The sequence below is a fragment of the Vulpes lagopus genome, chromosome 6 (assembly GCF_018345385.1).
Source record: "Vulpes lagopus strain Blue_001 chromosome 6, ASM1834538v1, whole genome shotgun sequence".
Taxonomy (NCBI): Eukaryota; Metazoa; Chordata; class Mammalia; order Carnivora; family Canidae; genus Vulpes; species Vulpes lagopus.
Window position 1 is genome coordinate 9,392,221 of NC_054829.1, and position 16,579 is coordinate 9,408,799.

The 16,579-nt window shown below is 38.6% G+C and overlaps 1 protein-coding gene across 3 annotated transcripts in view; it reads left to right on the forward strand.

Moving 5' to 3' along the window:
• DICER1 (dicer 1, ribonuclease III) overlaps positions 1-16,579 on the forward strand; it is a 73,210-nt gene that overhangs the window by 40,124 nt on the left and 16,507 nt on the right. For all 3 annotated transcript variants that reach the window (XM_041758224.1, XM_041758222.1, XM_041758223.1), the window contains 13 exons: positions 1,688-1,820; positions 3,061-3,303; positions 3,887-4,041; positions 6,843-6,975; positions 7,715-7,790; positions 8,633-8,772; positions 10,534-10,713; positions 10,950-11,163; positions 11,367-11,520; positions 12,443-12,625; positions 12,912-13,017; positions 13,412-13,587; positions 14,542-15,325. In XM_041758224.1, the coding sequence (XP_041614158.1) occupies positions 1,688-1,820; positions 3,061-3,303; positions 3,887-4,041; positions 6,843-6,975; positions 7,715-7,790; positions 8,633-8,772; positions 10,534-10,713; positions 10,950-11,163; positions 11,367-11,520; positions 12,443-12,625; positions 12,912-13,017; positions 13,412-13,587; positions 14,542-15,325 (2,677 nt within the window). The remainder of the gene's footprint in view (positions 1-1,687; positions 1,821-3,060; positions 3,304-3,886; positions 4,042-6,842; positions 6,976-7,714; positions 7,791-8,632; positions 8,773-10,533; positions 10,714-10,949; positions 11,164-11,366; positions 11,521-12,442; positions 12,626-12,911; positions 13,018-13,411; positions 13,588-14,541; positions 15,326-16,579) is intronic.

The window sequence follows — 16,579 nt, forward strand, 5'->3', positions numbered from 1 at the left end:
GAGAAATTTTTCCTTCTAATCATCATCAGCCTGGGTATATAGCATTTAATTACTGCTTACCAGATATTTGGGTCGTTAATGTGTGTATTGTCTTTTTCTCTTCTCTTCAGTAACGATGCGAGTTTCATTAAAGGAGAAACGCATTTACTCTTTAGTGCTTTTGCCTCTTAGTTAATTGAAATCTGCTAGGCTGATCATTTTGGCAAAGAAAAATACATTCTTTGCCAATTAATTAGCCTGATGCTTGCCATGAAATGCATTTTGTTTTAGCCTCTGTTACATTCACATTGATGCTTATTTACATAAACTAACATTTGGAAGTACATATTTCTAAGATAATTAATTTTATAATTTAGACTTTGGGGCATGAGACTTGTTTGCATGTAGCATTGCTTCCTGCTACTGACATCGTAAGTTTATTCTAATAACTAAACAAAGCTTGGAACATATTAAGGAAGTTCCTGATTTTGAACATTTTAAGTATTTGAATGTAGAACAGACTCTGAAACTAACCTAGACATGCAAGTGTTTGGCTCATTTGGAGGCAGGAAGATATTCTAGATGGCCACTCAAGGTTTCTTCCAACTCTTTGATATTAGTCTGTTTCATGTATTTAAAAAAAAAAAAAAAAAGAATGGTTTGACTTAAAAAATGCAATTTTCTATTAGGAATTTATACTATGTGTATGACTTCAGAAGAACCATCTGGAGTCACTTATGTCAGGTGTGGAACCATTTATCCTGTGTGCTGAGTTTTTGAATGTGGATATTTCCAAAATAGCTGTAATGGCAACACTAACTGTTAACCTTCTGTACCCGTGTAATGTGATCCCATCCTGTAGCTCTTTTCCATTTCTTAGCTAGAAGGCCAGCTTTCGGTTACTAGCGTTCTGGATTAATACAGAGGAATGGGCAGGAAGTGGCACAAGCTGGGAAGCCTCTCTTCCATGAGAGGAGGGGATGAGGACACTGGCACTGCCATGTTGTGCAGAACTGTGGATGACGGCCTAGGAGGCAGGAAAGTGTTGGGAATGGAGGTGCTCCTCAGTAGACAGGCATTTCTTGCCCTGGAGCTCTGCTTCCAGTGATAAAGGGTGTTGGGTAAGACTAAAAGAAACAACCATGCTATATATTTCACACACAGCAGGAGCTCTCTTAGTACCTGTAGCAGGAGAATAAGGTTTCCCTTGCTATAGAATCACCCCTTGGCATCTGGTGTTGGTACTCATTGTGTATAAGCTTGGCTGTGGAGACAAGGGTGTGATGGCCACCGCAAGTTGTGTGTGTGTTTGGAGAAGTGCATGTGCTTTTTCATTATAGATCCTGGCCTGAAGCCAGGGTATATGGGGATTCCATGTTTCTCTCTGCCTAGATCTGTCCCCTCCTGGGCCACATTTCTAGTAAGTCATGACTGCCAAATTAGAAAGTTTGAAGTACTGTGACCATGTGTTCGTCAGTATAAATCAACCCTGTATCTGGTGCTGTAAGTGTTCAGTCCACAGATCTACATGGGGAAGAGTGGCAGTGATTTCTGTTTAAGCTAGTTAGGAAAAAACACCAACACCATTTTGTTAGGTATGTTGGCAAAACATACGTGTATTCCCATTTTAAGGGAAGCCTTACAAACAAAAGTTTAAATTTTTTTCCCTCATCAATGCTTAACTTCCAAATGTATATAATTTTTTTAGATTGATAAAGGAAGCTGGCAAACAAGATCCAGAGCTGGCTTACATCAGCAGCAATTTTATAACTGGACATGGCATTGGAAAGAATCAGCCTCGGAACAAACAGATGGAAGCAGAATTCAGAAAACAGGAAGAGGTAACTTAAGTTGAAATCGTTGTACAATAACAATTTTCAGAATATATATAAACTGCTCATAGGAACTCCTTTTCTTCAGAATTGCTTGGTGTTTTTTGTAATATAGAATACTTGCTTGTAGATAGACTAGCTGTCTCCTATGAAGTAGCTGTATAGTGATTCATATGTTCAGAATTAGAATAGCTGTCTGGTAAATCAATTTTCTCTTAATTGCCATCAACCATTTCATTTTCCTTTATTGGACTGATGGCATTTCATAGAAAAACCAAGCATGTGTAACCATAACTTCTATTGACTCCATGTGACTGAGCAAAAAAAAAAAAAAAATGAATTTTTTTTTCCTAGAAATTGTTTTGTTTTCGGTTTAAAGTCCTGCCTTGGTTGGATACGTTAAAGATTTGGCTTAATTTTTTTCATGCATCTTAAGATTTTAATATGAGAGACAGCAATCATAAAGATATGAAACCTAATATAGTGTCTGGCTGGCAAACAAAAACTTTTTATTTGAAGTTTGTTATTTAATATTTAAGTTAGAGGTAGAATAATTCACGTTGAAGTTCATTTTCTATGTCATATTCCAAATCTGGGGAGTCCAATAACCAGTGTGGTAGATCTATTTAAAAGCCACCTTACTTTACTTATCCTGGATTGAGAAATGATGTTATTTTAAATCTTAAATAAAAAATTTTCACTTTAATTTTAATCGGTAGTTCTGATTCCTTAAAATGAAAATGTCCCAAGATACCAGAAAATACATAGGGCCTTCCTTATAATTTTTAATTACAAGCATTAGGGATTTTAGTGAAAGTTTTGACATCTTTGGAGGATTGTTGGCACAGTCTCAGAGATGCAAGATACCACCACGACGGGTCAGAGTATCAATAGGACTCCAGAAGTGGATTCGTTTGGTCACTTTGTTGGTTAGATTCTTTTGTGGCCATCAAAGAAACCAGCCTTTTCAATCTGAAGGCTTTTTGTGATTTGTATATACTTCTGTATGGTAGAAAGTCACTTTGATTTTTCAAGTCCTATTCAGCTAAAAATTGTTATTAAAGTTTCTCTTTGCCCATGTGTTTATGCATCCTGAGTTTTGTGTAGTGTTGTCATCTTTAGCCTGGACTTAAAGATTTAGTGTATCTGGAGCATGTATCAGAAAGGACAGTTGTCATTTATTTATACTATGCTGTTCCTTTGGAAATTTCTTAGAAGTTCTTTGCTTTTCTTGATGGACTTTTTTCAGGTACTTAGGAAATTTCGAGCACATGAGACCAACCTTCTCATTGCAACAAGTATTGTGGAAGAGGGCGTTGATATACCAAAATGCAACTTGGTGGTTCGATTTGATTTGCCCACAGAGTATCGATCCTATGTTCAATCTAAGGGAAGAGCAAGGGCACCGATCTCTAATTATATAATGTTAGCAGATACAGACAAAATAAAAAGTTTTGAAGAAGACCTTAAAACATACAAAGCTATTGAAAAGGTAAGTCCAAAAGTCAATAAGGTATCTTTGAGTTATTTTTTATGTGCAGAAAAATAGATAAAAATAGCTTTGTCTACAGAGAATAGTCTCAGCCAGGGGTGTGCAAATGTGCACATTATAAAAAAGTCAAATAGTTACAGAGCCAGCAGTATTTTACAAAGTTTTTGAAAGCTCGTGGTGAAAATGGTCATATGGATTGTAGGGGAAGAAGCCTGGAAAGTAACCTGTTAGTGTGGACAGTGCAGTCACAGTTGAATGACTGAGTTGTGGAGTGATTGGAGGGTGATGACACAGCCCCTGTATGTGTGTGTTTGTGTTTGCACACGTGTGTGTATGTGTGTGTGGGTATGGTACCATGCAAACCCTGTGCATATATGGTGAGTGTCTCCCATGATTGGAGCTGGGGGGGGACTACTTTGGGAGGGAGTTTCTGCATCAGGTGTCTTGGAGTATTACAGTGTGTTTAGGAGAGAGAGCTGTTTTTTGTCAAGAGAGCTTTTTCTGTAGGTACAGAGGCAGACAACTGATAAATGACAAAGAAAATATTTATTCTCATCATAATACCTGTTTCTGCAATGTTCAGATCTTAAGAAACAAGTGTTCCAAGTCAGTTGACACTGGTGAGACTGACATTGAACCTGTTGTGGATGATGACGACGTGTTCCCACCATACGTGTTGAGGCCTGATGATGGTGGTCCACGAGTCACAATCAACACGGCCATTGGACACATCAATAGGTATGATATGAAATCATTTGCATGGAAAGCCTAGGAGTATTGCAAGATCTAAGTCTAAACCTGTGAGTATTGTAGTGTTTTCCTTTTGCAAATATTCACCAGTCTCTCTGTTTATGGCTTGGTACTATTTTGATGAGAGAAAGAAAAGAAGTGTTTTTTCCCCATTCATTCTTCTTTTTCATCAGAAGGCAAAAACAGTATTGTGCAATGATAAATGTTTAGTTTTTGTTGGCAAGGCTGACTTAAGACATGCTTATTTTAATTAGATTTTACTTAATTATATAGTACTCACTAGTTTTTTTTTTTAATTTTGGTGTCTGTTGTTTTGTGCCATGAATGTTGAGAGATGTTAAATTTTCATTAGCTACAATATAAGATTATGATATATTAACTCGTATTTTTTTAAGACTTTATTTATTTATTTGACAGAGAGATAGAGCCAGAGAGCACAAGTGGGAGGAATGGCAGAGGGATAGGGAGGAGGAGCTTCCTGCCAAGCAGGGATCCAACTCGGGACTCAATTCCAGGACCTCAGGGTCATGACCTGAGCTGAAGGCAGATGCTTAACTGACTGAGCTACCCAGGCGGCCCTTAATTTGTGTTTTTAATTATGTTCTAATTTACTTTGTCTGAACTGATAATAACATTTCCAAGGACCAAGAAAAGCAGATACATACCTAGACTATGTATTTGAATAAATTTTGTGTAGAGGCAAAATAAAGAGCAACTCACATAAGATTTTCTTTTTAACGTTTTATTTTGAAACCATTTCAAACTTTAAAGTGTTGCAGGAATACTGCAGAGAACTCCTATTTACCCTTCACCTGGAGAGACCTATTCAGGTGTCACGAGAATGTGTTTTTATAGAGAAAGGATCCAAGCCAGGATCAAGGATTGTATGCATTTTTCTCATCTCTCTAGTCTCCTTCAACCTGGAACCATTCTTGTCTTTCCCTGACCTGGATGACCTTGCCACTGTTGAAAATTACAGACCAGTCATTTTGTAGTCTGTCTCTCAGTTTGGCTTTATCTGATACTTTCTGATAATTAACCTAAGGTTATGCACTGGGGCCTGCACATCACAGAAGTGGTGCTGTGTTCTCATTTTGTCCTACTGGGTGTACTTGATGTCAATTTGTGCTGTTAACTGGTGGTGGTGGCTCTGATCTGAAAGGTCTGCCAGCTTTTCTGCTATAGAGTTGCCTTTTCTCCCTTTATGAGTGCGTATTTCCTGGGGAGATATTTTGGGACAATATGAAATTTATTCCTCTTCCCAGTTTCACCCACTAGTGAAAAGTATCCATTGGTATTTCTTGCCTGAATTGATTTTTGCTGTGGTGTCTGCAAAATGGTGATCTTCTAATTCCATTATTCTTCCTATTTGTTGGCATTCTACTAGAAGGTAGAGCTTTCTCTTTTCTCCATTTATTTATTCTCTTTATTGTTTTTTTTTTTATCTACTATGAACCGATGGAGTTCTGTTTTATTCAGTGGGTTATATAGTCTGGTTACTGTTGTTTATTATTTATTTTCATGTTAAAATTATCTCAAATTTGGCCAGTAGAAACCCCTTCAAGCTAGTTCTTTTTACATCACCATTATTCTTTGATCACTTCCTTATTTTATGGCATACTAAGATTTTTAGACTCAACTTATGTTTTCTCTCCCCCAGCCTAGATATTGGCTATTTCTCCAAAAGAAAATTCTTTTAGGGGCAGATGAATGGTGTTCAGAAACCAAAATGTGGGTGCTGAGTGCTAGGTATACTCATTGCCTTTGGAGTACTGCTGCTTCTAGGCTCCTTGGTAGACAGAGCTAGAAACTACATTTATGTGTATATGTGTGCATATTCACATACACATCTATGGTTAGATTTATTTCTGTATCTAACTGCCTATGTGTTACCTCCGCTTTCACTGTCACACTACTGGGTTCATTCTAGCTCTCCTTTCTTCCATCTTTATTTCTGGCTTCTTCAATAGTGAGAGGTAGGACTCACATTGTCCTCCAAAATTGTTACTCTTACATCTAGCCCTCTATCTGCAGGGCTGCCACCATTTGGGTGTCCTGACTGCACAGGTCTTGAACTTACAGGGCGGCTGGCTGTCATTCCAGTGCCCTCCCTGTGAGTCCTGCCCGATTACTTGCCCACCGATTGCTTTCCTGTCCCAGCACCACCCACCTTTGCTCAGTTTCGGCACCTTTGAAGCTAGCTTCCTGCCCTGGAACACTCTCCTTGTGCTGCTGGGGGGTGTGTGGTGGGGGAGTGGGAGTGATCATCTTGTTTTGATGCCTTTCCGTTGTGTCAGTACTGAGCTGTGCTTCCAGCCTCTTCTGATGCCTTTCTTGCACAGGCCCTGATATAATCTGCGGGTGCATATACGATTTAAGGAACAAACATTGGTGATGTGTTCTCTTAATGGATTCTAAACAGTATTTTCTGCACTGTAGAGTAGCACTGGACATACGCATCTATTTAAACTCGTTTTAATTTTAATTAAAATTAAATAAATTTAAATTTTAGTTTTCTAGCTGCCTCGCCACATTTCAAGCACTCAGTGGCTGCCCCATTGGACTAGTGTAGACACAGAACATAATTGCAAAAGATTCTGTTGGACAACACTGTTCCATCTTACTGAAAGTTCAAAGCAATGAAGCTCAAACTTCACATATAAATACCAATCTAGTAGAGGGGAAGAGGGACATGAAAAATTAAACTTGAGGCTGTGAATATCAATACAGATTTTTTTCCTCCATTTCTCAGGTGTAGATTTAGCATCAGAATTTCTTTTTCTTCACAGATACTGTGCTAGATTACCAAGTGATCCGTTTACTCATCTAGCTCCTAAATGTAGAACCCGAGAGTTGCCTGATGGTACATTTTATTCAACTCTTTATCTGCCAATTAACTCACCTCTCCGAGCCTCCATTGTTGTAAGTTTAGAAAAAGAAATGATTGTGCCTTTAAAGTATGTCATTAATGGATTGTTTTTCAGCTTCTCTATGCCAGCACAAGTAACAGGGAAATTTAGCTTTAAATCTGTTCCTTAAGAGTAGGTTTATAAATCTCTTTTGTGGTCAGCCACATGTTCAGACTTTCAGTAGACTATATGAGTAGATGACCTGTAGTTCTCTCTAGGATCTTAGTAATATCAACATTCAGCTGTGGCTTAGACACTTAGAGGGACAGAATTTATTAAATATATTTGGGCTTCTCTAGCTGTTTTGTTGTTCACTTGAAAATCTCCCTTTGTGTAACTGCCGTCCTTGGTCCCAGTACTGATTTCCAGATATTATGAGATAACTTCTGTTGCACATGAAAATTTGTCAGTACTATTAACCTGTATGTTACAGCCACATTTTGATAATCTTTTTTTTTCTTATTTGTAGATTAGTGAAAATAAACTACATTAAAATCTTAACTGAAATTTATAATCATTAAAATTGCCAAATCTTCATTATGATTTATCTAGGCTTAACTGGGCAGGACTTTTAAAAATGGCATTTCAACTGTGGAGATTATGGTTTTAACAGACTTGCTGGCATTTTTCAAAATAAAGCACTTTGTTCTCATAAAGTTCAGCTTTAAAGATACTGGTTTCATAGAAGTTTTATGTGTTAATGATAGATAGCTATGTGCCCGTACAGTGGAAATGTTTTTTGTGACTTTCAGGGTCCACCAATGAGCTGTGTACGATTGGCCGAAAGAGTCGTAGCTCTCATTTGCTGTGAAAAACTGCACAAAATTGGTAAGAGTGTTTGAAAAAGCACATGCAAATAAAAATAAAGTTGAAAACATTGTAAAACAAAAGCATATCAAGGACTTTACAAGTCTCTGAGGATTTTGTGGCATTCTGAACTCCTTGCTCTCTCTGCTTTGGTGAAGACGGATGTAACTATGATATAACTTGAAGGTCCTGTAACATGTTCCAGCTCTTTGAGCTCTGCTGTGAACAACTGTAGCACATAGCATATTTGCTTCCCATACTGACTTCTTGTCGGTACGGAAAGGCCTTCTTATAACTGTTGAATCACGAACATTTGTTTCAGCGGGTCAGTCTCTCAGATTTATCCATTTTTTTTTAAACGGGAAGTTTTGTTTTCCATAGATTTTGTAAAACAATGGTTATGGGCTGTTTTTCTTTTTCAGTATTATTTTGAGAAGGCTTTTTTTTTTTTTTTTGATTGGAGTATAGTTGGCATGCAATGTTAACGTTGGTGGCAGGTGTACAACCTAGTGATTCCACGAGTTCAGACATTCGGCTCTGCTCACTAGCAGTGCAGCTGCCATCTGTTACCATATGGTGTTATCACAGTCCCTTGCACCACATTCCTCATGTTGTGCCTTGTTTAGATGATATGCTTGCATCTTAGAATGGAATCTGTAACCCTGCTTGCACTGAGTATATAAATGCCAAAATAGACTGCCTGACGCATCATATCCGGTCACTTTGTGTTATTAAAAGTGCAGATGCTTTAGTTTCCATTACCCTTCTTGCTGCTTTCTAACAGAACACTTTGCTCTGGATTCATTAGTCATTAGAGAGGCAAAATCTGGGCTGTTTATATTAATTCTCTTTAAATTTTTTAGGTGAACTGGATGACCATTTGATGCCAGTTGGGAAAGAGACCGTTAAATATGAAGAAGAGCTTGATTTACATGATGAAGAAGAGACCAGTGTTCCAGGAAGACCAGGTTCCACAAAACGAAGACAGTGCTACCCAAAAGCAGTTAGTATTGGTTAGAACCACATACAAATATAGCCTTTTCTGACTTTTTATTTCCTGCTACATCAACTCGACATTCCTCTGCTTGGCTTCCCAGACCTTGTCACTTGGCCGCTTGGGATCTCAGCTCATGTCCTCCCATGACAGCTTTTCTTTCAGATCAGACAGCCCTTCCTCCTTCCCACGTGCACTGTGAGCTCTTTCCTACTTAGGACAGGCTTTATTTTCCTTCTCAAAAGGAGTTTGGACTCATTTGTCAGATTCTACCCAGAATGAGTGTTTCCTTTAAAGAGACATTTTTTTGTTTCATTCACAATAGCCATAAGATTTTGGTTTTACTTGTGTTTGGGGCTAAGACAAAGGAGGATTTGCATGATAAAAGAGACCGGCAAAAGAGTGCTGCCTCCACACAAAGAGTGCTGCCTCCACAGGCAGGCTCAGTGGCCTGTGTAAGGATTGTGACAGCCAGGGTCTGTCAGGAACAAGGTGGTAGCCTGCCAGCAGTCAGAACCAGTTCCTTCAGCGTGCTGGGTCTGGCTGGATGTGCCGCATCCTGGCAGGATGCATGCGCTATGACATCCCTCTGAGTCTGACTGCTCATTAGAGCCACACTGGGTTGAGGTACTTGAATATTTGCCTTAAAATATTTGCTGATGTTTGTCCCCTGTAAGGATCACAAACAAAAGCAAAACTTTCCTGTGTATTTTCTTCTTAGCCTAAAAGTATGGTTCTTTTGTCTCATTTTTGCAGTTATGTTGAGTTTATACTTTTAAAAAAGTTTTCACTCAGTTTCCCTTGAGCATTTTCAAGATTTAGAAGCACATTGTTTAAAAATTAGGAATATGACCCATTTCCCAGCCTTCCTACTCTAACATTTACCCCAAAGGCCACTGGACTCATTTCATATGACAGACATCATCGTTCACAAGAAGTGTTTTAACTAACAGATACCTTCTGGATTATCTGATATTCTATTAACTGTAACCATTTCCTAGCCGGTGTTTCTGTGCCTTTTAACTACAGATGCGATCATTAATGTCCCTGCACCTCAGAAACCGCATGATTCTACTGAGTGGGCTTGTATGAATATTGAAAGTTAAGAAACAATCTCAGATTCGTTAAATTCCGGTTGACTCATATAATCAGATAGCCATTAAAAATGATACAGAGAAAGGTATTCTCATTGTAGTAAGTGGAGAGAAAGATCAGGTGAGGACAGTCTTTGTTATGCCATTCCATTCATAGTGAAAAAACACATGTGCATAATATGTTTATATACTTTTATACACAGGAAGAAGTCCAATACAGTGTATTGGAAGGAAGTTAGTAAAGGTTATATGTGAGTAGTAAAATTATGTGGGATTTGAAAATTTTGCATTTGTTTTCTGATATTCTGTGGTGTTGAAAGACTAAAAGTCCCAAGGGAGAAAAGAGTTTTCTAATCATAAGAAGTAACCCAAATGAATAGTGTTTCTAAGAGAAGACCCTATATGGCTCAATTGTTGTATATAGTTTTGGTATTAGTTGTATAGTCAGCAGTGCGCTATAAGGTAGGTGACCTTGGACCACCTTGCAGCCCAGACCTGAGAAGTGCTTGCTGTCCACCAGGGTTAAGTAATTATGTCTCCTGCCCTGGGTATTTTCTTACCTTTTTCTCATCAGCTTTTAGTAAAGCTAGGAAGAAATTTGTTTTCTTGCCAGTATCTGGAAAAGAGGCTGTTAACCCTGGATCTTGATGCTTAGGTTTTCTTTTTCCAATTCTAGATTCCAGAATGTTTAAGGGATAGCTATCCCAAACCTGATCAGCCCTGTTACCTGTATGTGATAGGAATGGTTCTGACAACGCCCTTACCTGATGAACTCAACTTCAGAAGGCGCAAGCTCTATCCCCCTGAGGATACCACACGATGCTTTGGAATACTAACAGCCAAACCTATACCTCAGGTAGTCGGTTCCTTATGACTAAGATACAGATACCTGTTTTTTTTAAGAAAAGAGAATGACCATTTAATAGTAACTATCTTGTTACCTCAGAATGTCTAATATATTTAAAAATCAAGGTGTCCCTTCTATTTCCTGGATTGAAAGCATCATTCCTCCTCTGAAGTTAAATATTTATAATGGCATAAAATACCTGTTAACTTTGGGGATGCTCTTTTTCTCCCCCCCTTTTTGCTAAGATCCCGCACTTTCCTGTGTACACGCGCTCTGGAGAGGTTACCATATCCATTGAGTTGAAGAAGTCTGGTTTCACATTGTCTCTACAAATGCTTGAGTTGATTACAAGACTTCACCAGTATATATTCTCACATATTCTTCGGCTTGAAAAACCTGCACTAGAATTTAAACCCACAGACGCTGATTCAGCATACTGTGTTCTACCTCTTAATGTTGGTAAGAAGAACCCAGGCTCTAAAGTGTTCGGTGATGCTATCTGAAAAGAGGGAAGTTTGCTTACCAATAGTTTATTGTGGATACTAGAGAACTCTCTTACTAGAAAAAGCTCTACATTAGACACATACATGACTATATGGCTTAAGTAAGAATCTTCTCTGTAGTACGTTTTAACAAGCTAAAGAGTCTTTTCCTTCCCTAAGTGAATGACTCCAGCACTTTGGACATTGACTTTAAATTCATGGAAGATATTGAGAAATCTGAAGCTCGCATAGGCATTCCCAGTACCAAGTATTCAAAAGAAACACCTTTTGTTTTTAAATTAGAAGATTACCAGGATGCAGTTATCATTCCAAGGTGGGTATTGAAGGGGAAAGTAAAGGGGTGGTGGTATTTTGTTTTCAGAGATTCACTTGTTCACGTGGAAATGTCACTGGGCTCTAGCATTGAGGTCACTTAATGGGAAGTTTAGGTGTCTCTTCCTGGTGGGCTTGTTCTCCCTGGTTGACTTTGTCTTGTAAGAAACAATACCTGGCACACTGTTGGTGTGAGGGTTTTTTTTTTTTACCTTGTGCAGCTCAGATAATCTAAGTGATGTTGAAAGACTTTCTTAAAATCTTCTTCTTACTCCCCAAAGTCTTAAAGGATTTGATTGCAAATAATAGCTTCCCAAACTTTTTATAAGGAATAATGAATGGCATTATGTACAATGAAGTAGTAAATCAGAATGCTTTTTTCTTATTTTGTAAAAACTTAGGGGATAGAGTTTTTGAGCAATAAATTTAAATATAGGAACTTCTCATAAAATTAGAGTACTGTCTGTAATTCAGTCTTTCTTGATTTTTTTTTGTTAAAGCCATATTTTAAATGTTAGCTATCATCAACTATTAATGCATTTATGAGGTCAGTACCTTTCACAGTTAGCATATTAGTTACGCAGGGTGCATGCTTGCTCAGTTGGTGGGACATTGAAAGTTTTTTTACCCTGTTTGTACTGGTGAAATTAAGGGATATTTAAAGGTACTATTTAGCATTAGTATGTCAGTGAAGCACAGATATTTAGAATGTGGATAATAGTAGAGTGAAGAGTTCGTTTTCCCATAACCTAAATATACTTTTCATTGTGAATCCACTTGAAATATATTATTTGGAATCGAAGTTTTCAGTGATGCTGTTTATATTTAATCTTTGAACTTACTTTAAAATCATAATTTGCATTTTCATATTAAAAATATTTGTTGAGAGTAGTTGTCTTAAGTGTATTATTTTTCTTTTTTAGATACCGTAATTTTGATCAGCCTCATCGATTCTATGTAGCTGATGTGTACACTGATCTTACCCCACTGAGTAAATTTCCTTCCCCTGAGTATGAAACTTTTGCAGAATATTATAAAACAAAATACAACCTTGACCTGACCAATCTCAACCAGCCACTGCTGGATGTGGACCACACATCTTCAAGGTAAGGGGTTTCAGAAATGACATCTGAATTTTGCTCGAGGCATTATCTGTAGAGGTCCATAGACAGATGTACAGGTTCACTGTCCCCACTGCTACCTGTAGACTCTCTGATATCAGGAGATCCTTTATACGTAGAACTGCCCAGAATGGGGTCCAGGAGTCCAGAAGTCTGCAGTTTACATGAGCTCTTCAGGTGACTCGTAGGCACACTGAAGGTGTAGATCCACTGAGAAGAATGTACTTATTTTTATTTTTTGTTTGATAAAATTATTTTGACATTTTTATAGACTTAATCTTTTGACACCTCGTCATTTGAATCAGAAGGGGAAAGCGCTTCCTCTTAGCAGTGCTGAAAAGAGAAAAGCCAAGTGGGAAAGTCTGCAGAATAAACAGGTAATATGTTCATTGTTATTAGATAATTTAATATTTTGTGAGGTAAGTTTGGCTTTTATATTATCAAGTTAACTGAGTGACATCTGAGTTTCTTAAAAGTTCCCCAACTCTTAGGATTTGATATGTTAGAGGTAGTATTGTGTGTTAACATGTTTTCAAATGTCTTTTTGGAAGTATGAAAGGTTTGCCTTTATACTTGGTCTGTTGATACAATTCATCCCTATAAATCCTAGGATAAATTCCATTTGGCCTTAAAGGATTATTTTTATAAGTAAGATTTTTACTAGTATTTATGATTTTTGTCTTTATCCATTAGTGAAATTAGTCTTAAATTTAATTTTTTATTCTTTTGTGTGTTTGTTTTATATTTATCCACATTTTTCCTTATTCAAAGATACTGGTTCCAGAGCTCTGTGCTATACACCCAATTCCAGCGTCACTGTGGAGAAAAGCAGTCTGTCTCCCTAGTATACTCTATCGCCTTCACTGCCTTTTGACCGCAGAGGAGCTAAGAGCCCAGACGGCCAGCGATGCTGGTGTGGGAGTCCGATCACTTCCCGTGGATTTTAGGTATGACTGTGCTCTCAGCCAGAAACAATATGGGTCATGAAATCCTATTTGCAAAACAACTGGATTAATTTCAAGTTTTAATTTTATATAAAATAATTCTTACAAGGTTAAAAAGAAAGCATGGATGTCTAAATACGTGTAATAAATGCATCCTTTGACTCCTGTGTCCTTGTGAAGTCACAGAGGGCTAGGGGTTCCTTCTCTAGTGATGGCAGTCAGAGTGAAAATGGAAACAGTTCTTTGTAACCATGCTCACCTTTTAAGCCTGCTTTCCTCTTTTATAAATATGTATATATATAAAATGGTAATTGCCTCAGTATGTTCTTTGTCTTTTTCATTTTCTTCCCACTAGGAAAGTGGCCACATCCTCAGGAAGTTATTGGCTTTTTGATTAATTTTGGTTATCTAGTTGTCAAGACATGATGGTTCTAGGATTAAGGAACGTGAAAATAAAATAACAATAGTCACAACTGCGTTTATTGCGTACTTATTATAATGTCCAGCACTAGTTTTAAATGCTGGAGCCTTTATTAGGTCACTTAATCATTAGAACAACCCTGTGAGTCTCCTAAGCTATTAGCTCCTCTTCCAAGTGTGGGAAGCCAGGGAGCAGGGGGAGGTTCCTTAAAGGACCATCTGGTCAGCTGGAGGGCCTGGGATTCCAGCCCACACAGTGGGTCCAGGCCCCATGGCCAACCCCAAGCCTAACCTCCACAGCATGCTTGCCGTAGCAGTGGATGAAAGCAGCAGAGTGAATGAACAGTCCCACTCCCTGATTCACATTGTGCAGAAGTCCAGTAATGTTGATTTCTGCCTTATAAACTTGTTTCTGTTCTAAAGTAGGAACTGATTTATAGGGATCTTTATTTTATGTCTTTATTTTATTCCCATTGTTCTTGTTCTGAGCCTAGCTCTTCTGAAGGATCTGATGAAGTCATAAAAATGTCTTTTCAGATACCCTAACCTAGACTTTGGGTGGAAAAAATCTATTGACAGCAAATCTTTCATCTCAGTTGCTAACTCCTCTTCAGCTGAAAATGAAAATTACTGTAAGCACAGCACAATTGTCGTCCCTGAAAATGCTGCACGTCAAGGTGCTAATAGAACCTCCTCTCTAGAAAATCATGACCAAATGTCTGTGAACTGCAGAACGTTATTCAGTGAGTCACCTGGTAAGCTCCAGATTGAAGTTGCAACAGATCTTACAGCAATTAATGGTCTTTCTTATAATAAAAATCTTGCCAATGGCAGTTATGATTTAGCTAACAGAGACTTTTGCCAAGGAAATCAGCTGAATTACTACAAGCAGGAAATACCTGTACAACCAACTACCTCATATCCCATTCAGAATTTATACAATTACGAGAACCAGCCCAAGCCCAGCGATGAATGTACTCTACTGAGTAATAAATACCTTGATGGAAATGCTAACAAATCTACCTCAGATGGAAGTCCCACGACGGCCGCAATGCCTGGTACTACCGAAGCTGTTCGAGCGCTCAAGGACAAGATGGGTTCTGAGCAGAGCCCTTGTCCTGGGTACTCCTCGAGGACTCTTGGCCCAAATCCTGGACTTATTCTGCAGGCTTTGACCCTTTCAAATGCTAGTGATGGATTTAACCTGGAGCGGCTTGAAATGCTCGGTGACTCCTTTTTAAAGCATGCCATCACCACATATCTATTTTGCACTTATCCTGATGCTCATGAGGGCCGCCTTTCATATATGAGAAGCAAAAAGGTAAGATACTGTTTTTTTTCTGAATGGTTCAAGCCAAACTATTCATTGTGCCTAAAAGTGGCTTAAGTTGTTCGATGGTTTTAGAGGATGAGAGATTGCTTAGAGCCTGTGGCACACCCACCCAGGAGTTGACTGAGATCTCTTTTTCACTGATGAGGCACTTGGGTTTTGGGTGAGTGTTAGCTGATCTGTATCTGCTAACAAGTTGTTCGATGGTTTTAGAGGATGAGAGATTGCTTAGAGCCTGTGGCACACCCACCCAGGAGTTGACTGAGATCTCTTTTTCACTGATGAGGCACTTGGGTTTTGGGCGAGTGTTAGCTGATCTGTATCTGCCTTATTTATTGGTAGGAATTCAGTTCTCCTAGGACCATTGTGAGAGTGTACATGCTTACTAGATCCTGAGGGGGATATAAAGAAATATGTGGCATAGTTACTCATGCTTTAATTTCATCCAGTTTAGCATTTATTTAGGAGAATGCTATCCTGGCACACAAGGCAAACAGACATCAATAAAACACAAGTCTTGTATTGAGGAGCTCATCTTTGAGGTTTTGGAGAGTGAGGAAGGGAAAGAGTAGCAGTGCTCTAGCTCAGTGACTCTCCAGTATAAAGGAAGTGATGCCAGAGCTCAAAGCAAGCAGTGCTTGAGAGGCCAAAGGAAGGGTGTGTTCTGAAACCAGTGCGAATTAAGATTTAAGGAAGAAAAGCAACGAAGTCACACTATTTAAGTGATGATAGAAGAGGTATCACAAGGCAACCTGTACCTGCTTGACAAATAACTTAGAAAGCTGCTATTTGCCCTAAACACTTAGAAGGAAGGAGTATCACATGTAATCAGAGGGCGTTGATGGAAGAGGTGGATTTATAGTGTGTAAACACAATGAACAAATGGCAGAGCGTGTTAGCACTCTGACTAGACTGTGGCAGCAGTCAGAAGTGTGGAAATACCTGAGAAAAGATTAAAAAGGCAGGTGGGTGAAGCTCTTGTGGAAAATCTTTAGTCTTGCTAGGCAAAGGAGTTTGCACTTATTTTGAATGTTGAAGACACTTTAGCTCAAGAGCCTCTATTTTTTTTTTTGAGAGAGAGAGAGAGAGATATTGGGAGGAGGGGCAGAGGGAGAGAATCCTAGCAGGCTCCATGCCCAGTGCGGAGCCTGATGCAAGGCTCAATCTCATGACCCTGAGATCATTACCTGAGCCAAAATCAAGAATCGGCCACTCAACCGACTATGCCACCCAGGTGCCCCATGA